The following is a 25,635-nucleotide window of genomic DNA, read 5'->3' on the forward strand; positions in this document are numbered from 1 at the left end:
ATCTAAGATATTGTAATCCACTTTCAGAAAATTTTACAGGAGACTGTAAAAATGGTTCATTTTTTAACATTGGTTATATGATATTCGACGGATAAAAATATTCATTTAAAAATATTTATTAAACAATTTAACCTCAAAATTTTTAATCTGCTGCATAATACTGTTATGAATAAACTTTTCAAAAAAAGTGAAGTTAAATTTTGTGGATTACAATATCTTAGAACATGGGTATTGATATGTAAATTTTTTTTGGAAAGTCAAGACGTAGTGATTAAAAAATGTTTCCAAAATGTCTTCATTATGAAAATCAAATTTCGAATTATGTATTTGTCATCATCATGACTTTAACAAATATACATACTCTATTTGATTTTGTTGCGGTATTATCAGAGATAACCTGCTTAAATACATTTATTTACTGGTAAATAAATAAATTATCATACAATATTTGCAGTTTATCAACATACATATCCGACTCATCAAACATTTGCAATTACTATATTTAATTACATCTAATCTTTCAATAATCGAATAAGCTATTGTTTATACAGAAGGTAAAAGCATCAATTATTGACAATTCCGACTATTGCGACTTTACATTATTCCTAAATTTATTTTTTCAACTGCGATCTTTATAAAAATTTAATATATTTCTATAGAATTTGTGATTTTTGTGAATATTTCCTTTTTACTATATACTTTTAATAGATGGATTTAAAAAACGTTTTTTTTTTTATCATAATTCTAAAGCGATATTTTCTATAGCATTTAAAATTATGTTACAGAAAAACGTGTCAATAATTGGTACTGTATCCTTACACAGTAAAAAATTTTTCGTCAAATTCAATACAAAAATTTGTGATGATGACTTTTTTTTACATAAGCATCGTGTTAATTCAACACAATCTATGTGTAACAAAATTAAATAACACAACTCTGTGTTAAAATAATATCTAAATACTGTTGATTAAGTATTGAATGACATTTTAGTGTGTTGAAAAATAGATCTATCCAATAATACAAACGGCTGGGTTGAATCAACATTATTAAATGTTTAATATTCTAGCTAACCATTTTTACACTTTGCAGAGTTACAAAAAATATTTAACTGTGATAGTTAGTTTGTTTTAAATAAGTAACAACTTGCTCATTAGTATAAGAAAAGTATGATACTTTTTTAATAAGTTATTTAATTTTTTACTGCCGTAAAAAGTTACTTACTAAAAATTTATTGTTTCTGGTTAAATTAATTATTTTCTAACAAGTATAAGTAACAGTTGATTAAAAAATTACTATAAATTAAATAGCCGCAGTTATGAACAATATAAAAAATGAGTAAATCCTTCATTGAATCGCCGATGAGGTCGTTTTAATTAAAATTGTAGCCTAAAATAATTTAGGTACCATCCAGCCAGCCTACTCGACTGTTTTCCTTCATGAATCCGCTGGCTGTTGAAATATGGCTCTACGTTCTGGCAGCGTATATGCTCGTCAGCTTTACACTCTTCGTAATGGCCCGGTTCAGCCCTTATGAATGGAACAATCCCCATCCTTGTTTAGCCGAGAGTGACGTCATCGAGAACCAGTTCAATGTCAGCAACAGTTTCTGGTTTATCACCGGGACCTTTTTGCGACAAGGAAGCGGCCTTAATCCCAAGGTATATCATGTCCTCGAGCCATCGCCCATAACTCCGACTCTCTTTGATCCTTCCATTAAAATTTAATATCCTGTTTTATTTATCATACTTTTTTTAGGGTCGTGTTTATAGACTATACCGATGGAAAAGCGCTCTCCTCAAGTTGCTTTACATTATTCTATCAGATCAAAATATAAATACAATGTAATAAATGAAAATGTCATAAAAATTTATAATTATAATCTGTGATCATTACCGTGTACATGATTCAGGCCACCAAACGCGCGCCTTCTCGACTCTTCTCATTTATGAACCCTCTAGCTGTGGAGGTCTGGCTATCGATGCTGGGTGCATATGTTGTAGTTTCCATGTCAATTTGGATTGTGGCGCGTCTTTCACCTTATGAATGGGTAGAACCACCACCATGTCCGAGCTGCAAGTGCCCTCTGCAGGTAGGCTCCCGTCAATCGGTGCTACGTTGTTCTGATTCGTGATCGGCTGTTGTTTTTATTTGTCTTTATTTTAAATCCATTTGCATTGATTGTTGACTTTAAATACAAAAAAGCAAATTCGTATCGCTTTAGTTGGTTTATTGGGAAACAGAATTATTATTTTTCGGATGCAACATTGTTCGTTTGAAAAAATTCCGTTCACACATACACGCATGCACATATATACACACTCACATACAACAAACAATTTCGTTCTTCTAAATTTCTAGTGAAAGCTTCCAGTACAGCAACTTCCATTTCCATAAATTTCCATAAGAGTATAATGAATGGCGTGTACTAGCATGTCACACAACACAATGTATGTAACAGAGTCATGAGAATAACACACCAAGAGTTGTATTACGCAAATCTGATTTTGTCATATTAATGTGTTAGTCAGACTTTTATTTATTTTTCAAACTTTTATTTCTTCATTTAATACGCTGAAAAATTAGACTTGTGTTATTTAGCTTAAACAGTTAGCTTCACTTATTTCATATACGGAGAGATAAATATTGTCAGAATGACTATAGTCTCGGATATTTTCAACGTATCTTCAAATGACATTTTGTCAGAATAACAATTCAGTAATTCGATTTAAGGATTGATTTGTTTAGCTCAAAAATATAACGAATAGCTCTCGTGAGCATACGTAGTTTTCTTAGTAGATACAACTGTTTTATCAATGCGAGGATCTGTATAGAATAGCCAAGTTGGCTATACGATGGATCACTAAGAAAAATCAGTATACGACGTATTGCCAGAATACTGTCTGTATACTCATTCTGAGAATATTTTTCTCTCCATATACCGTCAAAAATTTTACAGATACATGGAAAGAAATTTTCTTTAAAAATTACTGTTAAATTCACTGTAATCGTGGAACATAATGCGGCCCTTTTGTTTATTACCATTTTTGAAATAAAAATTATGAAAAAATTCATTTATTTTATGGTAGACTTCATAAAATTGACTGAAAACCTAATAAAATTTACGGTAGACTACGGTAAAATTTGTTGAAAAAAAGTTAAAAATTATCTCACTTACCGGCAAATGATTAGGTCGTGCCATCTGCCCCATGATTACCGTGAATTTAACGGTAATTAAAAAAAAAAATTTCCTCAGTGTATAGATTCCAAAAGAATTTCGAATGAAATCATAGAAAATGATCATCGATAGAAAATGAATAATGTAGAAATATGGATTCGTGAAATTATGATTTTTTGATTAATTAATTACAGACTTTTCAAGGTTTCTCATTAAAATCCGACGGAATCTCGGAGAAAATTCCGCGGAATTTAGCCAGTCTAGCTTTTACTCTTAATTCCGCAAGGATTCTATCAAAATTCCGCAGAGTTTCCGCCGGGATTCCTCCAGAATTTTTCGAGAAATCTTGAGAAGTCTGTAATGAATTAATCAAAATGTCATGATTTCGCGAATCCATATTACTACTTTATTAATGTTCTAACGATGATAATTTTCTATGATTCCATCCTAAATTTCTCTGGAATTCATATTTGTGTCAAAATAAGAATTTTTCAGGATTTCCTTACGGAATAACCGAAAGAATCCCGCAATTTTTTTACACGAGACAGTGTAAAAATTTTCTGATGTAGTCATATATGGCCTCATATGGCTATATAAGACCTGATCTTGTCATATATAACCACAACCGACTGTATATAAATGTGTACATCAATTAACATATTATATTAAACAAAATTAATTTAGTAAGCGATTAAATTATAAACCAATATTAGATAAGTCTCTTAGAAGATTTAATAAAAATTATTTTTGCTTTTGAAATGAACACCTTAAACTTAACTCTCTTATAAAAAGACAATTTAGCGATCATACGCCTTCTGTTGGAAATTTTTAATACGTCTTTTGATCAAAAAATTACATATAGAGAAATATGACCATATCAGGCCCGGTATGAGCATATCAAGTTATATATCAAGCCATACCAAACCATATATGGTCTGATATGACTTTTTATGGCCAATTTTCGTATTATGTCATATCAAAAAATTTTTTGCGCAGGTTATTAAATTTTCTTTTTATTAGATACATTTTTGTAAATAATGCGGTATGATACAGTAGCACTCAAAAGTATTTTGACAACATTATGAGTTAGTTTTTTTCAACAATGTCAAAATACTTTGGAGCCACCATTTTCCTAATATTTTAAAAATTCAACCTTTTTAACTTCCCGCTAAGAAAATTGAAAATTTTCAAAAATCGGGAAGTTATTGGTTTTACCCCGTTTTTCGAAAATCGAGTTTTCATCAGATCTCGACGTTTTAAGGTCCTAGGAAGCTTCCCTGACTATTCCCGCCAGGGTGTCACTATGTCTGTATGTGTGTGTGTGTGTGTGTGTAAACCTCTTATAACTTTTGAACGGTTAAACCGATTTCATCGCGGTTGGTGTCTTTCGAAAGGGCTTCGCCAAACTTAGATTTCCTTTAAATTTGAACCGATTCGGACCGATAGATTTTGAGAAATTTGGAGAAATCTAAAAAAAAATAGGAAAACAATTTTTTTCAGAAGTGGTTTTTTTGGAATAGCTTTTAAACGGCTCTACCGATCAATTCCAAAAACTAATCAGCTCTCAACCTTGAAAAACCACGTTGATCGCCGCCGATCCGGTCAAAATCGGTTGATTCGTTCGAGAGATATCGTGAACGAAAGAAAACCGAAAAAAGTGTTTTATCGGAGTTACTCCGAAATTTCTAGTTTGTCCAATTGAAACTTAGAAATTCGTTATGAGGCTTAAAAAACTGCGTAGAATACCACCAACCGCGTAAAAATCAGTTCATTCATTCAAAAGTTATTGCGGTTTGAAAATTCAAAAAATAGTGTTCTATGAAACTTCTATCAGACTTTTGAGCTCAAGAGCTCAAAAGCATAGAAAAGGTATTGTTTTAAGCTCGGAGAGCTCAAAACAACACACAGATTGTATTTTTGAGCTCAAAGAGCTCAAAAAAAAACGGCCATGTGTTACCGGAATCAGCGGGAAGTTGCAGAGATGGCCTTTAGGGTCAACCGTTTTCCTAATTTTTTTGTTACGAACAAGGACCATTTTGACACTATTCTGTAGATTATTCAAAAGCTGTTAAAAAATAGATAAATGATTATTGTGTTTCATATTTATTTTTAATTAAACCACTAAATATATTTGTCAAAAAACTTTTGAGTGCTACCGTATAATAAAATGCTAGATATATATAATAATCTAGTTTATGCGCCGACTTTATTTTGCTTAATTTTTTAATAAATTTCTTTAAAAAAAGTATTAATTCTCAAATGTTGCATAGTGGCAGTCACGAACTATCAATTGTTAATAAATTACTTACAACCATAACTTTAATTGATTAGAACTATGTAAATGATGTACATAAATACAATTATACAGAATCAATAATTAAAACTATGTATACAAAATAACTCATAGCAATTGAAATGTATATTATGTCATTTCCAAATGCATATTAATATGCAGACTACACTTACTCACATTCATACTTAGCTTACTACCTATAATCACACATGAGACATTAACTCACTCTCATAACTCATAAATTTTATCACCATACATTAGTATTGGGGTTTCAAAGAATAGACAATCGCACCCGAAGTTAAATTTCCCACTCGAACTCATCTATAATAAGTTTATTCTTACACGCAACAGTCAAAATTTTGTTGAAACTCAAGTGTTACGCAAAAAATTAATTAAACATCAATTTTATACAATCGATTAACAAAAAAAAATTTAATTTTTAGTTTTTGAATTACTTATTCAACTAAGCTTAAATAATTTTTATTAATTATAACTAGAATCGTCAAATTTTTCTAAAATATGTCCCTTTGAGTCTGAACGTTGATTCCTGAAGGAACAAAATTATATATATAAAATTAAATATTTTTCTTTTAACGTGATAATTATGTTAATTACCGACACGATTTTTTTTCAACTGAAAATAGTAGAGTTATGTTATCAACAACAACTACCGTATGTTTTTCTATAATTGTCAATTATCAATGCAAATGAAAAGTTATAACGATAATAATGATAAACAGAGGTAATTATTATAATTATCTATTTTGCACCATTTGGCGGGGGTCACGATGATCAGGGCAGTCATGTCAGCGCCTTAGAGCCAGATAGCGATGACATCCCCTTACCGAGAACGGTCAACGACTTCAGTCTCTCCAACAGCTTTTGGTTCACAGTCGGCTCTCTTATGCAACAAGGAAGTGATCTCAACCCTAAGGTAATCATATCGCAGAGCCGGTGATACATTTTTTTCAATTAACCAAAAATATGTTGCAAAAAAATGATAATTGTAAACATTATCAATAACCAATATCCAGCACCATATGAGTACACTTTTAATAATATAAAATTTGTATTTATTTCCCAGTTGAATCACAAACATCTATGAATTATTCATAGCTATTAAATATAAACACAAGCCATATTATTATATTAATAATGCATGTCATCCCTGCATGAAAAGCCAAGCACCTTATGTTTGATATTGTTTTTAATTATATTCATAAACTCAATTAATGAATTAATTTGAAGCCTATAATTACTTCTAGTAATTTTTTTTCGTTTTAATTACGTTGACTAAATTATTATACTTAAGGGGATTTAATAGCCAAAATGAAAATATAAAAGGTGTAATGAGCTTTTATGAACCATTAAAAAATTTTTTTTAGAGGTTTCTTCTACGAAGCTCTTTATGTAGCCTAGATTGAATGAAAACTCGAAAATTGGTCTGGAAAAAATAACGTTCAAAATTTTAGAGAATTAAAAATTATCTGAGCATAATATTAAGAAGATATTTTTTATTCAAAACTATAGCATTGAAAGAATAAATTTTCCTATTTAATTTTGGCATAATCCCTCTTATCTTTTCACTTCTATTCTCACTCACTTTCCTTACATAAATATAAACATATGCGGCTTATTATAATCATCATCAAATTTTGCTATGCCAAGTAAATAAAGTACCCAAATGCGCTTTCAATTTAATATTTATACGATGATATATTTACCTTTTATATTATTTGAGAGTCATAAAATAACATTTGTATCAATTAAGAAAATTAATGTTTAATTTTCTTTACTTACATTCAATCTAAATACGCAAATTAATAATAACCTGTTTTGACGGTTGTAATATCGCAAAAAAATGATGTTTTGTATTGGAATTTTCTCATAATTTATTTTAAGTAAAGTCTTTATAGTTGCATATTCTATTGTGTGACTTTTTTAAGTATCATTCAAAATAAGAGAAACTGTATATATATATATATATATATATATATATATATATATATATATATATATATATATATATATATATATATATATATATATATATATGTATATTATTTTTTTTTTCGTCTGGCAAAAATAAAAACTTCATGTCAAGAGATGAATGAGCTCACATGCCTTAAACTAAATTTCACACTCGAATTTTTATCATTTTTTCCGTTTATTATTTGTACAAATTCCCTCGATATTAAATCAACAAAACACAGAGATGCATATTCTAAAATTAAGGCACTACCAATGGGATAATTTCATTGTTGTTATCATAGCACCTGTTTTTTTTTTTTTTTTTTTATTTTTAATACAAAGCATCCATTGAAATATCTTTTTACGCTATTAGCAAGACATTTATTCCCTAATGAATAAAAAAGGTGACAAAAAAAGTTATTCTAAAGAAAATAGCTGAGTAAGACAAAAAAAATGTGAAGCCGAGCGAATGGAAAGCAATCAAGAAGCAGAATAAATGAGGTCGAAAATGAATCGTAAGCGCGAGTGAATTCAAATAATTTCATTAGCTTCGGCTACCGTACCATGAAATTGTACCCTCAAGGCACTTATAATATCGACAATCTACTTAAAAAACTAAAAAATTTTAATTTAACAAGTACGTCTTCTTTAGTTCTCTAAAACTACATAATAAATGCATTGTACAACATATGGTGCTAACCGGCTCTGTGTATATGTGGGGATGTCATTGCTTATTTTTGCATCGTCATACTGGAAAATACAATCAAATAAAGTAAACTAACTGTGTAAATTATGCATTAATATTAATCGCGTTTTGCATTGCATAAATCATGAATATTTTCAAATTTCAAATAGCTCAAAATTAGTTCACCTCGGGAAAATAAACTAATTTTCTTTCAACAAAGAGTAATAATCCAAACAGCTTTATACAAATACATTTAATTCAATTTTATGAACGTTAATTTTAGTAGCCATAGTTTGACAGAAAAATGTCATTGAATTTATTACGTTTTTTGTACTTTAGGTCATATTCGTTGGTCAGTGATTGAACTAGTTTATTGTTGCATAATATAAGTTACTAAATTTTTAATTTTTTCACTTTTAATCATGAGAAATGAATACGAAATGATACACTATCCATTTTTTTTTAGTTAAAATTATTAACAAGAAAAAAATAGGAAAATTGAAAAACGTATACCTCAAAAGTTGACGCTCAAGTAAAAAATGAAAAGAAAAAAAAACATAACTTTTATTCTTACAAAGCTATCAAAACGGTAATTTAAAAAAATGTTTGATGCTTCATTAAAATTTTTTTTATACAATTCTCACGCTGAGGAGATTGATAGCTGAGTTAACCAGAGTATCACTTTTGTTCGTACAACTGAGACTGAGTTTACTAAAGAACTAGTTATTCTGCCAAGCACAGTCGGCGATAAATAATTCACCATTTTTAAAGTTGAATACACTGGTTTTGCCCGTCATATATTTACCATAAAAAAATGACAAAGATTTAAGAGGAGATGTTTGTTATTTTTTTGCTCAGTATTTAGTACTGCTTATCACTGTAGAAGTATTCAGTCAATAACGAATAATTTTATTCAAAATTACTTTTCATTTCAATTCAACAAATTAAAAGTCATCAACTAAATCCATAATCGTGATGAATCATGAATGATGGATAATATCTATCATCATTTCATCCATTTCCCATATTAAAAACTATAAACCATGTATGCTTTACTGACCCTCATTTAATTTAACGCATGGATAAACTCTCACGTATTGTACATTTTTCAATTTTCTGTCAATCAATTCAATTTTATTCCTCTAAATTAAATTTTTAGTCCATAAATATAAAACACGTTATTCATTTTATTGGATTATTCATTTACATCCAATAAGTTTATTAAATAAAAGAATTTTTTTTGTATTCGAGAACTTGTATAAAGAGTTTTTACAAAACAACATAAATACTTATTTATTTATTTATTTATTTATTGTTATTTGGCCATGGAGTCTAGGCTCCTTGTGGCCATCACAGATATAATTATTTAATACAAAAAGTATATGGTATAAATTTATAATCATATATAAAATATAAAAAGTAAAAAGTAAAAAGTAAATAATAATGCACTATCATTATCACATCATTCATTCATATTTATGAAATATTTTATCAATCCAGTGTCATTTATTAGTCAATAAATAAATATTCAATAAAAAAATCTATCTCGTGCTGCCCCCTCCCGCTCCAATATTTACAATAGCTTAAAAAAATTTTATGAATTTTTTGTGAAAAAAAAAATTTTTTTTCGTGAAGACTAACTTCTCTTGTAACAATTTAATAATCAAATTTTCTTTTCTCATGCGTTGAATTATGATGAGGTACCTAACAGAATTTCTAATGGAAAATTAAATTATTAATATCTATTTGATAGGCAACTAGCACGAGAATAGTAGGAGGAATCTGGTGGTTCTTTACTCTCATTATTATATCATCATACACGGCGAATCTTGCTGCATTTTTAACGGTCGAGAGAATGATAACTCCCATTGAAAATGCAGCCGATCTTGCTGAACAAACCGAAATATCCTACGGAACACTCGAAGGTGGAAGCACGATGACATTTTTTCGGGTAATAATTTATAACCGTACAAAAGGTAATATTTAAACAAATTAAAAAAATTTTTCAATCTGGCTTAAATATAAATTTTTTGGCTTAACCTCAGGTTAAATGTAAAAAATTATGAAATTTGTTGGAATATTACTTTGTGTTCTCAAGAGCATTATGTTTTTCTGATAATTCTGTACCGTATTTTAACTTTTATTCAAAGGATTCCAAAATAGGGATTTACCAGAAAATGTGGCGATTTATGGAAGCAAAAAGGTCTTCATTATTCGTCTCCTCGTATGAAGAAGGAATAAAAAGAGTGTTGGAGGGAAACTATGCATTTCTTATGGAATCGACGATGCTTGACTATGCTGTTCAGCGAGACTGCAACCTTACACAAATTGGTGGTCTACTAGATAGCAAAGGATACGGAATAGCTACTCCAAAAGGTCACAGATAAATCTCCATTTTTCGTTTAATTTGTATTTTTAAGTGAAAATTTTATTCAAGTAATTTATCTTCATTGCATAAAGTAGTAATTACTTTTTTTTTTCAACTGTATTTTTATTTTGTTGTTTAGGCTCTCCGTGGCGGGACAAAATATCGCTCGCTATTCTCGAGTTACAGGAGAAAGGCGTGATACAAATTCTCTACGACAAGTGGTGGAAAAACACCGGAGACGTATGTAACAGGGATGAAAAGAGCAAGGAAAATAAAGCAAATGCACTTGGAGTCGAGAACATTGGTAAGTTTCTGTCTAAATCATGTTTCGCTATTTTACTTACGACGTTGACTAAGACTTTAAACCTTTTACTGTGGTGTCAAATTTCTTCTGGACTTTTTTATTTACTTATTTTATTAAAAGCTACTAGTGTGTTGCATTCAATTTTTGCAGAAAAATAATTATGCGTATCAGAGAATTGACAAACTAGAATAAGAATTAATTGTCCGTGAAAAATTATTTCGACATGGTCATATATATTTATTATATAATTTTGAGATTTTTCAAACAAAAATTGATTAAGTAACTGATTAAATAAAAAAAAAAAAAAAAATAAAAACAATGTCAGATAAGCTCCTTAGAAAAATTAAAAAAAAAAAATGATTTTTATTCTAGAACTGAAAACCTCGAATTTAACTCTCTTATAAAAAGACAATTCAACGATTATGTACCCTCCGTTGAAAACCTTTAATTCTACTTGTGGTTAAAAAATCATCAAGTTCTGTTTCACAGATTTTATGAATTACATCATCATTAACTAAATAAATATTTCTAATCAGTAGAAGCTTATTTAGTTTTTCTTAATCAAGAAAGGTGAAAGCTTGCAGTAAAGTTAATACATATTTCTTAAGTCAACTAAGTCTTTTGATGTAGCGTAAAATGAGATGAATAAACCAGCCGTTTAGCTGATGGAAATTGAGACGGGTTAAAAAAATTTCTTAAAAGTAATGAAATGACATCCAAGAAAAACAAGAAATCTCTATCAAGGCAGTGGAATATTTGAAGTTGATGCAGTAACGAATCTCTTATTTGCAATGGAAGTCGGAGTTTCTCAGAGCATCCTCCGGATTTCATGAAAGTCACAACAAGTTTTTGCAATCGCCTAAATCTCAGACAGTTTGTTCATGTTTTTCTAATTTTACTTTTGCACTTCCACTTTCTTACAAGATTTTTTATTTAACTAGTTCAGTAAGTACTCACTTTACTGGTCTGGTGAGAATGTTAAAATTGTCCAAGTTCATCACCTTAATCATGCTTCTTCGCTACTTCGATTCTTTCCGGGCTCCTTCCAATTATCATTTATCTATAAGTATACTGATGATAAAGAAATGCGGGTTAAAAAGACTAACCGTCTCACCATCGCATTTCAAAGATGCAATTTTATCTTTATCGTTACTTTTTTCTATTGCTTTTACTGATTACGTCGTTCAGTTGAATAATAATGCAAAAAATAGTGCATCGATGGTAGATGGTAAAGCAAAGAAACTATCTCTATAATTTTATTTTTACTTACACCCGCCATAAATTGCTCGGGTAATTGTCTAGCTTAAATAGTTGCCCGTTTTGTGTGAAATTAGTTTCGAACTTCAATATTATTAGAGTAAAACTCGGCATACAGTAAGACATTGAAATTCATAAAGGTCCGAAGGAAACCGATAAACAATTATAAGATTCAAAATTTGCACAGAAAAAAAAATTAACTTGGATCAAGTAAATAATTTTGAATAGCTTCATCTTCTTGATATGAGTTAAAAAATTCTTAAACTAAGAAATTTTTCTTGGTTTAAGTAAATTTTACTTGATTCAAGAATTTTTCGTTTTAATTCAAGATAATGAAACTTTAAAATTATTTTCTTGGTTCAATAATTTTTCTCTTGATTCAAGTTAATTTTTTTTCAGTGTGATTACCTTTTCTTTAGATAGAGTAAATTAAAATTTTCAAACCGGAAAAAAATCAAGTTTTTTCCTGAACTAGCTCTTTATATCAACTAAGATGAGTTTTTATCCCTAAATAATTAAAAAAAAACCAATCGATTTATCTCCCTAAAAATAATAAAAACATTCAGGTGAATTATTTCGATCACAATACGGCTTTATCGAGATAGTAGAACAGAAAGGAATAAATTATAAACTCGATTTCTCGTATTGAGATCTCGGAAGAATTCACGGTATGATAATTACGTACGTGAAAACCGACCAACATTGCATCGTATATCACTAAGTTTGACAACATAGTTAGACTTGAAGTAATTCAATAACTATGAGAAGAGAATGAATTTAACGTAATAAAAAAAAAAAAATGCGGCATACTTTTAAATAAATAAATTAAAATAAAGTTTTGAAGAAATTAAAAAATAATTCTCTAAAAACACAGACATTGAAAAAAAAATCTGAAAAACAGTTAACTCTGCGGGCCATTCCTGAAACTTCCCGCTATGTACGAGTTCAAAACGCTCGAAGAATTTTCCATTCCGAAGTTTTGAGCTCGAAAATCTAGTGGTTGTTAACAACATATTTTTGTGAAAATTTTAAATCGCGATATCTTTCGATTGAATCAATCGTTTTTTGTCAATGCAGTTTTTTCAAGCACAAAAAGATTATTTGTTACCTACCAAATGATTTGACGTAAAATTTTGAAGTTATGTTAAAAAAGCACTTTTTCAGAGTTAGAAAAAAAATTGCATATCTCACGATTGAATTAACCGTTCGGAGAAAAAATTTCGAAATTAAGGTGAAAGACCCCATTAGTGGTACCTTTTACCCCTATTAGTGGCACTTTTTCTTTCAATGAAAAAATGTTCTACTCGGAATAATAAAAATTAAAAATTTTTTTGATCTAAAGGTCTTAAAGATCAGAAATAATATATTCATTATTGAAATTAATGATTTCATTAATTGAATAAGTACCAAAATCAAAGAAAGTGTCAGTAATGGGGTCCTCGCCATTAATGGGATCTTTTACCCGATTTGAAAATAAAAATTTTTTCGAAATTTTTCGCTAACGGTTTCTCTTCAGTGCATCAAACGATTCCGATGCGGTTTGCAGCAATCGACGTCGTTTTTCTATTTTCAGAGCTGATAAGATTTTGAAATTAATCATTATATTTGTTTAAAAGTTTTTTTATAAAAAAGTTTTATGAACACACACACACACACACACACACACACACACACACACACACACACACACACACACACACACACACACACACACACACACACACACACACAAACTACATAATGCCATCATCGTAAGAATAGTCAGAATAGTTTCCTAGGACCTCGAAACGTGGAGATCTGATGAGAACTCGATTTTAAAAAATCGGGGTGAAACCAATAACCCCGAATTTTTTGAAAATCATTGATTTTTATAGCGGGAAGTTAAAAATTAATTTAAATCAAGAAAATTTACTTAAGCCCAGAAAAATTTGCTAGTTTAAGAGTTTTTCCCCTTAAATCAAGACGATAAATTTCTTTAAAGTTATTTTCGTGAACAGCTAACTCAATTAGTTCAGAGAGTTTAAAATAACATACAAATTATATTTTTGAGTTCGAAGAGCTCAAAAACGTAATAAGTGCAATTTTAAGCGCTTAAATATGGAATTAGCGGGAAGTTTCAGGGATGGCCTTTAGGGTCAACCGTTTTCCAGATTTTTTCCTTAATTTTTGTATGATTCATTTTTATGTCTTTTTTTAATGTCCCGCTTTGAAAATTAATAATTTTTTAAAAGTAGGAAGTTATAAATTTCGGTCCGATTTTGAGAATGCGAATTTTCATCAGATCTTCACCGTTTTGACGTTCTAGGAAGCCGTTGTGACTATTTCCGACTGGACGTCTGACCATGTGTGTGTATGTGTATGTATGTAAATAAAATTTTTCGTCCTATGGCGGACGTATGTGGGTTTTTACGTGTAGGCGATACTCAATCTGTAAATAATACGCGTACGTGCCAGTATCTACTAGGCTGTATAGAACTTTATACAGTTCAGGACAATGCCACGCATGCGTCACCAATCTCTACACAGCCGACTAGCTTACGTTTTAACTGTCATTTTAATTAAAAAGCGCACCTATGATTAACTTCAAGACTTTCATGTATTTTTATTTTGAGGATTATTTAAAAATTGAGTATCCCCTGCACGTAAAAACCCGCATACGTCCGCTATAGGACGAAAAATTTTTTAAGCACCATGGGCAAGCCACGCACAAATACGGTCGAGATGATAATTATTTGCAGCAGGGATATGAAGTCTCGGGCCTCGGCCTTATACTATCCCTGCTGAAAATATTTCTCACCTCGACTTTATTTGCGCGTGGCTCGCCCAAGGTATATAAATAACTAAGTAATACAGTTGAAACTCGCTGTATAGGCCAGTTGCGCCACGAAAGTACGAAAGAAAGCGAGGTTCTGTGCTGCCAGCCAGAAATATGCGCAGCGCGCATGCGTTAGAGCAGGCCACAAAAGTTGCTCTTCCTGGAGTAAAGTACATCCCGGAAGAGCATACTTTTGGCTAGGAGAGCAAGAGAAAAATTTTTTTTTCAAGCTTTTTTCGATATAACTCAAAATATTTGACTAATCAACTTCACTATTCGAAGACACTTTTTTTAACTTAAAAAATCACGTTGAATACCGCCAAGTAAATCAAAATCGAATGATGAGTTCGAAAGTTATAGCCATTTAAAAATTTGTAAATAATTGTTTTTTTTTATATAACTTTTGAATTTTTGAGCTCGGAGAGTTCAAAAATCAACCAATTGCCGTAAGATGGACGGTGTGGCTTAATGTATATAGAAGAAGCGAAAGGAAATTTAGTATAGACCGGATAGCTCAAATGGTAGAGTAGCCGACATGTTTTCGGAAGGTTCTGGGTTCGAATCCCAGTCCGAGCTATCTAATAATTTTTTCTCGCATATTCTATAAACTCACATTAAGATGATCCTCTCCACATTCCTTTCTCAATCCTTTCCTACCAATATCCTGTTACGTGAATGTGGAACGCTTCACGTAATAATTACCGTAACTCCTATTCTTTCCCGCTTCACAGAATTATTTATATTTGTAAAAATGCTTGCCGTTTTTGAGCGTTTCAAGCTCAAAAAAAGCGATAAGTTTCAGGGACGGCCAGCCGGTCAACCGTTTTTTAGATTGTTTTTTTTTTTTTTTTTTTTTTTTTTCATTTATTATCCAACAAATGAGACTAAAACCAACGTATCAGTTATATTATGTGCCAGTTAAAAATAATAAAACTTTTTGTACGACCGCAGTACCATCGCACTAGATCTGTATTAGCTAACAAATATAGCCGTAGTAAATTTATCTGGCCAGTATGGCTACACCACAGCTGCATGGGTTAAACATGAATTTAATTATACCATTCATGCATTTTTTTTTTCAATATTAAATTACCCACGGAAATGATTATGCTTTAATAAAAGTAAAGCCATTATAATTCATTTCATATTATTATTGCAATGAAAGAATGGAACTTTTTCACATAATCGTTAATAATTAATAACTAAATAATTAATTTATACATTGTTGAATACGCTCGGATATATAAATCGAACTAGCTGTTACTCGCCGGTTCCGCTGGGTCTTTTATAAAATTGCATTTTTAAATCTAGACTTGAAATTTAATTAGAGTATTGTTTTGACTTGCACAGATTCCAAATTCCATTGAATTGGCACACTGATAAAAAAATTAACTTGACTCAAGAGCCAAAATCTTGAACCAAGAATATTATTTTGAAGAAAATGATTTTTTTGGGTCAAGAGAATAAATTCTTGAGACAAAGAAAAATTTACTTAAATCAAGAATAACTTCTTGACTCAAGTTAGGAAATTTAATTTAACATTATAACACCCACCCCCGCAATCGTTATTGGGTTGAGTTGTAAAATCCGCTCTTAGATAATTTCTACATCACACAGAAGACACCTACACGCAAAAAAAAAATTGGGGCTGCCACATGATACATTCCTGTGGCTACTACATGATTTTCATGTGGCGGTTACATGATTTTCTTGTGGCAGTCACATGATTTTTTCATGTGGCTACCATATGATTTTCATGTGACAGCAACATGATTTTCATGTGACAGGCAATACTATAATAACAGTTAAAACAACAAAAATAATAATTATCATGATAATAATAATAATTATATTATTAAAAGAATAAGAAAAATTTTGTGGCCAGTATATTTTTATGATAAAATGAGTTTTTATGGTTAAATTTCGTACCATTAGAAAGGTCTTGACCCGGAGTTGTGCCTTTTCAAAGTTTCATATCATTCTCACTAATAGTCAATTTACTATGATAAGAATTAAAGTCGAAAATGCTCTATCTCTAAATACTTAATTAAAAAATGACCTTGCATCTTGTGAACTGTTGCCATTTTTAAAGATATAAGCTCATCCCGACATTACACTCATCGAGACCTTTCATTTGAGTACCCACATCAACTTTTCATATATTTTGTAACGGGGTGGTTAGCCCTGTCCAATTGGTCACCCCTTTCCTCTTTGAAAAGGGCGCCACTGGGATTTTATACTCGGTGTCCCAGAAACCGGGGAGCATGAGAAGGAAAGATCGGGTCGTGAGAAGTTGAGAAAGGCTGAAAAATTAATACTGAGAAACAATTATTAGCAATTAACAATTCAATTATTTATTTAATATAAACAATTTAATTTTAACAAAATTCCTTAATAATATTACCCTTAAAATTAACTTATCAATTACTTAATTGTGAGGACCTCTCACCTACGCAGGCACTTGCCAAAACTTACAACTAAATATCTTTAAATTCTTTCAACTATAGATCATTACGCATCTAGATTCCTAAATTCTAAATTTAATCATAGACCATTACGCATCTAGATTCCTAATTTCTAAATTTAATCATAGACCATTACGCATCTAGATTCTTAATTTCTTAAACCCTCGTCCAACTGACGGAATAACAAACAACATATTTTACCCAATAAAAACTTCTTAATTATTCAATTATCTGAACTAATTTCACATAAACAACCTCGTCTACCTGACGGAATACCATATAATCTTACTAAATTCCATATAAAATCATCCACCGGACGTTAACTTCATTTCTCAAATTTTCTTAAATAAAATTTTAACCAATTTTCCTTAAATAAATTTAATCTCCAGATTAACTAAATTTACCAAATTCACCAAATTTTCTTATCGAATTTATCTAATAAATTATCCTTAAATTCAATCAATTATTTAATAATTGATTTAGCACTTTTCTAACTTAAACAATTCAATTACATTTATCCACCGGCCTAAATTTAATTTTCCAAAACTTTACAATACTATCATAATCTACTAAATTTTACGCCAACACTTGTTTACTGCAAATAAATTTTACTACATTACATAATCGCTAAATTTCTGTACTAGTTCACTTACTAAATTTTCTACTAATATTTTCAATTAATAAATTCTACTGAACTCATTACAGGATTTACTAATTTTAATCTTCGTAAACAAAATTCTAAACATCAACTATTCGAATCCTAAGCGTCTCAATACAACTCTTAACTACATACATTCTAGAATGACCTTCACTGACTTAATTACGCATTTCCATTTCTTATTCAAATTTACTTTTCTTTATATCCCGAAAATTATTAACTAAATTAATTTATTATAGCCAGCAGGCCTATAATAAATTACTGATTAAATTATCTACAGTAAATTCACAAATAAACTATTAATCTCATTCTTTTAAAATAAATATCCAATAACAAAACTAGCTAAATGACCTTGGCGCATGAATTTCTAAAGTACAAAACTTGCTAATATAAAAATGACCGCTCGAGAAATTAATTTTAATTATTTCAGCCTCTTAATTAAATTAATAATCAATTTTGGCCTAAATTAATCGAAAATACCTGGAGACTCAATTATTGTTTTATCCAACGACGACTGATACTCCGGTCCAACTTGGCTGGCTCCGCCGCTTGGCGTCTTGTCGTCTCAAACCACTATGTTAGCTTCCGGTCAGGGCTTGTCTAATTCCAAATACCGTAATAAACTCCTCAGTAGTTGCTTTCTATCGTCGGCGTTCAAAACTGCACTCTCTTGACTTATCTAATCTCAACAAGGTCACTGATTCACAAAAGGCAAAAGGCCACTGGCTTCCAGAAGGGAAAAAGCCTCGATGTTTTTCGTGCTCGCTCTTTTATAACCCTCAGCTCAGGCTCTCGAACTTTCCTATTGTTATGCCCCGCTTCATTTTCCGGGAACAGTAGTGGGGACTTGATTACCACGCCCGGTGACAAGTCGAAACTCTTGTCAAAAATCGAAAAGTAAGGGAAAACCCTTACCTACCGTGCGTCAATTATCGGGGTCGATAATGACCCCGGGAAGTTCGATTTTCCCTGTTACAATTTATATATATTATATATACATGTATATATGAAAAATATATCAAAATGCATGTGGGTACTCAAATGAAAGCTCTTGATGAGTGTAACATCGGGGAGAGCTTATATCTTAAAAAAATGTCAACAGTTCACAAGATGCAAGGTCATTTTTTAATTAAGTATTTAGAGATAGAGCATTTTCGACTTTAATTCTTATCATAGTAAATTGACTATTAGTGAGAATGATATGAAACCTTGAAAAGGCACAACTCCAGATCAAGACCTTTCTAATGATACCAAATTTAACCATAAAAACCCATTTTATCATCAAAATTTACTGACCACAAAATTTTTCTTATTCTCTTAATAATATCGATTATTATCATTGTTATCATCATGATAATTATTATTGTTGTTTTAACTATTATTATAGTATTGCCTGCCACATGAAAATCATGTTGCTGTCACATGAAAATCATGTGGCAACCACATGAAAAAATCATGTGGCTGCCACAGGAAAATAATGTAGCAGCCACATGAAAATCATGTAGTAGCCACATGAAAAAATCATGTGGCTGCCACAGGAATGTATCATGTGGCAGCCCCAATTTTTTTTTTTCTTCGTGTACTAAATTTGGATTTTGTAGAAGCTATAGTTTGGAAATTAACAATTTCGATTGTTAACGCCTACCCTTACCATCCTTTTTAGAGGTGGGTTGTTGTAAAAAATGCTTTTAGATTATTTCTACATCACATATAGAAGATTCCTACCATATTTGGAGCCTATAGGAGCTATAGTTTAAAAACGGGAATTTTTCATTGTTAACGCACCCGCAATCTCCTTTGGGGGAGGAATTTCGTAAAATCCGTTCTTAGCTGACCTCTACATGACAAAAGTAATATTCTTACTAAATTTTAAGTTTTTAAGGCCTATGGTTCCCGAGATTTCGTGATAAGTGACTATATAGATGGAAATCTCCTTTAATCGGAGCCTGTAGGTGGATGCGTAGGAGGGTATAGGTGTAGGTCCAGGAAGGTGTGAGTGGGTCCTTAACTGAGTGTAAGGAAAAGATTTAAATTAATATAATCCCTTTACGTCCATTTCGATAAGAAAAAAAAAAAAAAAAAAAGGAATTGAAAGAAAATGGCTGTCTTTTGTTTTTATCAACGGGAAAAATGTTTATAAAAGGAAATCGCAAAAAAAATGAGAAAGGGTTGATAAAATCCAAAAAATAAGTAGCCTATAACCATCTACGGAAAATTCCACGTCGAATGGTTGCAGTCCGATCCTGATAGGTTCAGTAGTTTTGACGTGATGGAGCGTCAAAGAAACCCTATTTCGATTATATATCTATAGATTACAGTTAATAGCTATACAAAACGTTGCAACTTATCAAATAAACTATAGAATTTTTTTAATTTTTTTAAAATAAGTTTTCAAAGCAAACAACTCTCTAAATCTGAAACAATGAAAATCACTGGAAATTAGTAGTAAATTCACTACTTCACAGTTATAAGTATACCACTTGGTATACTTATAACTGTGAAACAGTGAAATTCCACTGATTCATTTTTAGAGGGAATAGTTTCAACTTTCATTCGATTTGATCGATTTTGACAAAGTTAATAAAGACAACATGAAGTTGGGTAAAACATTCTTAATAAATAATGAAATTATAGTTGGTTAAAGAGACTAAGTATTAAGTTTGAGATAAATGATTTAATTTACAAAAAAATAAGTAGCCGATAAATTTCTTCACAAGGATATTTCCAAGTATTTTAGCTCCCTCAATCACGAAGCTCCCACCGGAATCGAGTTTCATCTTGCCTCTTTCTACTTCATTTGCTCAAGATGTAAAAACTATATCATTCATTTCATTATTATCTATTCTTTATCTCATTAAATTTGTTCATTAGTCTTTTTAATGTAGATAGAACAACATGTAAATATATTATAACCCTAATTAAATTACTAGTTTACTAAAATAAAAAAAAATTGATAATCAAGTTCAAAATTCTTATTCCATGTCAATAAATTTAATCGTTTAATTACTGTTGCCGAAAGTTTCGATGGAAATAAATCAATGGTTTTAATGTTTTAAAGAGTAATTTACTAAAAACAGTATTATTTCTAATGACAGTTAAAAAATACCTCAAATCTGCTGACGTTAGATATTTGGAGTTTATTCAAAGTTTACAAGTTCAATCATTTTCATATACTTCACTTGCAAGCTTGCAAACTGTGACTTGTTAAAATAAACTTGTCTCGTTGGGACTTTATCGTGGTGTTTATAATGTTTACTTGAAATATGTCGAAAACTATCGAATTTATTGTTGCTAATTAATTTAAAGATTTGCTAATGATTTACAATTAATCTAAAAACATTCTCAGACTCTTCATGTCTTTCAATGTATTTCGCCTTAAATTGTTTTTATTTAGTTTAAAATGACAATGTTTCATAAAATTACGAATTTTCCCTGCTAGTACGTGTATACTGTTGAAACAAAAATTTTACTTGCAACGTTGCCAGACTTCTCGTAAACATTTACGTGTTTTTTGTTTGTTAGTTATAAAAATTTTTAAGTTACTTTGAATTTCATTAAATAATATTTTGTGCGTTTTTAATATATTTCGCAATAATATCAAGCTATAAAACATTGCAGCGATTCCCCTGATGCGTGTAACGACGTTAGGATCTTTACCGCGAGTGACGGAAGGTTAAAGACGTCTACTCAAGTACACTCTCTTACTTTTTACCACAAGCAGTTAAAGGTCCAACAGGAAAAAATATCATTTCATAAAAGTCAACTAATAATAACTTATTTCACAAATTTTATATCCTATGAGAAAAAATTTTACTGGAGTCATTAAATGCAGACTATTGTGTCACATTTATATAGTTATTAATTCAAGATAAAAAATTAAGTAACTATAAATATTCAATGATTAATTGTAGCTCATTAAATAAAAATGTATCGAATAACACGCAATGGTGTAAAAAAAAAGTAGATTATACTGTGTTAAAATTACACGGATGGAAAATTTACACTGTTATTTCACGCATTACACGGCCATGTAAAGTGCTCCGGGTCTATTATTATGCCGAAATTTATTACAGCGTAATATTAAAAATACTTTAGAATTTTGAAAATTTTAGAAATAAGAAGTAGACCTTGAACTTAGAAATAAACTTTGAGAGAAGGTTAAGAATTCGAGAATCAAGCCATCGATAAGTTTATGGCTACCAGTATTTTATTATTTGTTAATTTGAATTATTTGTTTTTAAAATATGAAAGATTAAAAAAAATTCTCACTTTTTATGTAAATATAAAAAATTTACATGTTACCAATAGAACTTTTAAAGATTTTGAGTCATTAAAATGAAAAAAGATGCTTTTACAAAATGATGCGCTTCATAAATAAACATATGAATTTTCCATTAGAACAAACTGATAAATGAGCAAGTTGGATAAAATCATTAGAGGTGTTCATGAATACGTACTGAGTCATACGAGAGTGTCAGGATAGCATATAGTATGTCGCGAGGGAACAATGTCGCGCTATGCAAAAGAGTGTGGAAAAGAATGAGGAAAAATGCGTAGAAGCGAAAAAAAATTACGCAAAAAAGTGGCGCAATCTTTGAAGTGATGCCGCCTAGTAAGAGCTTCAGCATAAGTACTTGAGTGTGGAGCAAGATCAGGGGAAAGGCATCCTATTTTATCTTTCTGATGAGAGTCTCACATTCTACTCTCTGTGGGAAGACAGTGCACTTTGGCTGTATACACACGCCCGAATCACCTTAGATCTTTTCTCGATGGCATTTACCTTTATCTTAAACTTGTCTTTAGTTATTTATGTAAAGAATACAAGGCTTCCAGTTCATATGCTATTCATTCGCCAGCATATCTAATATAATTATCATCAACTACTTCCAATCTCACTTCAATCTTGTATTTAATTAAAATTTTTTTACATTAACGATCATCTCTTTCTTCACATTGTTTCATTGTATATAAATAAACATCTATTACATACGAATAAACATAGACTTATTTTTTTTTAATTTTTACTAAATTTAAATAACAATTTTATTAATAATATTCGATATAATTTCATTAGTATATAAATTTTTATGGATAACACAGTTAAATTTCTTGCTCTATATATTTTTAATCCACTGTTTGCAGTAAAATGATAACATAAGTTAGTGCCGTTTTAAAAATCTACAAAAAAACAGTTATTCAAAATATATTTATAATTAGAAAAAAAAGTAATATTATTTTCATACCGATATCAGAAGACTATTGTCGAGAGGTATTAGTCGGTAAGCGCTGAAATTTACATTTTTATGCAACAATTCCTTGGACAATTCTTCTATCTAAGAAATAACCAAATAATTAATTACAAAAATTTTAATTATAAATAATACTGAGAGAAAAAATATCAGAAGCTTATAAAATTTGACTTTTATTAAGTATTTTCTATAAGAAAGAAATTATAAAGAACATGAAGAAAATTTTTTACTACTAGTATGTTTTCACTCAGTGTAATAGATACAAAAGTACTTCATGTTTTATATCCATATGATTTGGATATTGAGCTACGAGTTTATATATTATTGTATGTGTCCTTTTAATCTGCAATCAAAATAGAAAAATTTATACAGACATATGTAATTATATATTACGTACGGAGAACCATTTCGGAGTTATCAGGCCTCAAACATCGAACTGTTTAAAAAAGTAATAATATTTATTTATAAATACGAAAAATCAACTTAAATCACTCCCGTGTAAAAACAATTTGTCCTAAAATTGTCATAAACTTAGGATCCTAAACGTGACACAATTTAGGACATTTTATGATAAATTTATAACACCAATCCGAAATGAAATTTAGATTTTAGAAAAATGTTGTGGATATTACTCGGAAAAAAAATATTGTTAAAAATTACTTTTATGACAATTTTAGGATACTTTCCTGAAAATTTTAGGACACTATTATGGATTTTAGGACAAATTTATGACAATGTTAGGATACTCTTATGACATTTTTATGACAATTTTATGATCTTTTATGAAAATTTTATTAAAATTTTAGGACCCTTTTATGACAATTTCAGGACACTTTTATGACAATTTTGGGACACTTTTTTGACAATTTTAGGACACTTATGAATTTTAGGATACTTTTATGACAATTTTAGGACGGTTTCATGACAATTTTAGGATAATTTTTTGACAATTTTAGGACACTTTTATGACAAGTCTTTAGGACAATTATAAAATTGACATGAAAGTGTCCTAAAATTTTCATAAAAGTACCATAATTGTCATAAAATTGTCATAAAATTATCCTAAAATTGTCTTAAAACTTTCCCAAAAGTGTCCTGAAATTGTCATAAAAAGGTCCTAAAATTTTAATAAAATTTTCATAAAAGATCATAAAATTGTCATAAAAATGTCATAAGAGTATCCTAACATTGTCATAAATTTGTCCTAAAATTCATAATAGTGTCCTCAAATTTTTAGTAAAGTATCTTAAAATTGTCATAAAAGTAATTTTTAACAATATTTTTTTTCTGAGTAATATCCATAATATTTTTCTAAAATCTAAATTTCATTTCGGATGGGTGTTATAAATTTGTCATAAAATGTCCTAAATTGTGTCACGTTTAGGATCCTAAGCTTATGACAATTTTAGGACAAATTTTTTTTACACGGGAGTGATTTAAGTTGGTTTTTCGTATTTATAAATAAATATTATCACTATTTTAAACAGTTCGATGTTTGAGGCCTGATAACTCCAAAATGGTTTTCCTTACGCACATATTCATTCAAACAATTTTTGTAGATAGTTAAATTTCCTACAAGAATATGTATCGATCATAGCTATAAAATGTTTCGTGTTGACTAGCAAAATTCAAAAGTAAAAAAAAATTTTTTTCCATGTTATTTAAATGGAAATAAAAAATTAAGTAGTGCCACCTCTATTCATTAATATTAAGGGCTGAGATTTTCACAATGTCTTTGATTAGGGATACTCTGAATAATTTTCAATGTTCTTTGAATAAAAAAAATAGTGTATTTTTTTGAAACACTCTAATCTACATACATAAGTGCATAATTAATTAAATCACAGTGATATTGACATGATGATATAATTATGAAATTTTGTAGATTCCACCATAATTTCACAATAGATTTTAATCGAAACTACCTAAATGAATTAAATTTCATATTGATTAAAAAAAAATTAATGTCTCTGAATATTTTGCAAACTAAATAGATAAAATATATTAATAAGATCTTTATTATATGAATCTCATATTTGCGTCAAAATATGAGATCTATAATTACACTCTCCAGTGAAAAAAATTTTCTGATATAGCCTGATATGTGCATATTTAATTATGACGCAGATTTTACTTTTTGTATTTGAGTATTTTAGTTAATTACTTAAAAATTAATAGAAACAATTATTGTTATTAGTGCGGTGATTATTATTTAATTATTGTATTTATTTAGCTAATAATTTTATATTATTGTTACCGAAGGTATGATTAAATTAAGAAATTAAGCGTGTGAGAAATTATTACGAAGCCGAGCGAATTAATTGTAAAAGAAATTAAAAGACTGGCAAAATTATTCTAAGTTCCGAACAAGATTTAGTATGGGAAAGCGATGAAT

The 25,635-nt window shown here is 29.7% G+C and overlaps 1 protein-coding gene and 2 long non-coding RNA genes across 13 annotated transcripts in view; 1 reads left to right on the forward strand and 2 right to left on the reverse strand.

Annotated features, from left to right (window-relative positions):
• Positions 1 to 25,635, forward strand: part of LOC123271688 (glutamate receptor ionotropic, kainate 2) — a 294,730-nt gene that overhangs the window by 251,381 nt on the left and 17,714 nt on the right. For 5 of the 10 annotated variants that reach the window (XM_044738125.1, XM_044738076.1, XM_044738085.1 and 2 more), the window contains exons 13-18: positions 1,401 to 1,658; positions 1,910 to 2,089; positions 6,265 to 6,402; positions 9,878 to 10,075; positions 10,275 to 10,500; positions 10,632 to 10,796. In XM_044738125.1, coding sequence (XP_044594060.1) covers positions 1,401 to 1,658; positions 1,910 to 2,089; positions 6,265 to 6,402; positions 9,878 to 10,075; positions 10,275 to 10,500; positions 10,632 to 10,796 — 1,165 coding nt within the window. The remainder of the gene's footprint in view (positions 1 to 1,400; positions 1,659 to 1,909; positions 2,090 to 6,264; positions 6,403 to 9,877; positions 10,076 to 10,274; positions 10,501 to 10,631; positions 10,797 to 25,635) is intronic. The other 5 variants (XM_044738111.1, XM_044738131.1, XM_044738091.1 and 2 more) reach the window with 4 other exon arrangements.
• LOC123272147 lies at positions 1,655 to 12,235 on the reverse strand. Of its 2 annotated transcripts, none has more exons than XR_006511039.1 (3): positions 11,754 to 12,235; positions 1,894 to 2,185; positions 1,655 to 1,794 (listed from the first exon to the last, which is right to left on the reverse strand). It is a non-coding gene; the product is annotated as an uncharacterized LOC123272147 (long non-coding RNA). The 2 variants fall into 2 exon arrangements; XR_006511038.1 differs by having other exon boundaries at positions 1,655 to 1,815.
• Positions 23,154 to 23,557, reverse strand: LOC123272157. Its single transcript, XR_006511043.1, has 3 exons — positions 23,512 to 23,557; positions 23,235 to 23,324; positions 23,154 to 23,169 (listed from the first exon to the last, which is right to left on the reverse strand). It is a non-coding gene; the product is annotated as an uncharacterized LOC123272157 (long non-coding RNA).

Source organism: Cotesia glomerata, linkage group LG1, assembly GCF_020080835.1.
Source record: "Cotesia glomerata isolate CgM1 linkage group LG1, MPM_Cglom_v2.3, whole genome shotgun sequence".
Classification (NCBI taxonomy): domain Eukaryota; kingdom Metazoa; phylum Arthropoda; class Insecta; order Hymenoptera; family Braconidae; genus Cotesia; species Cotesia glomerata.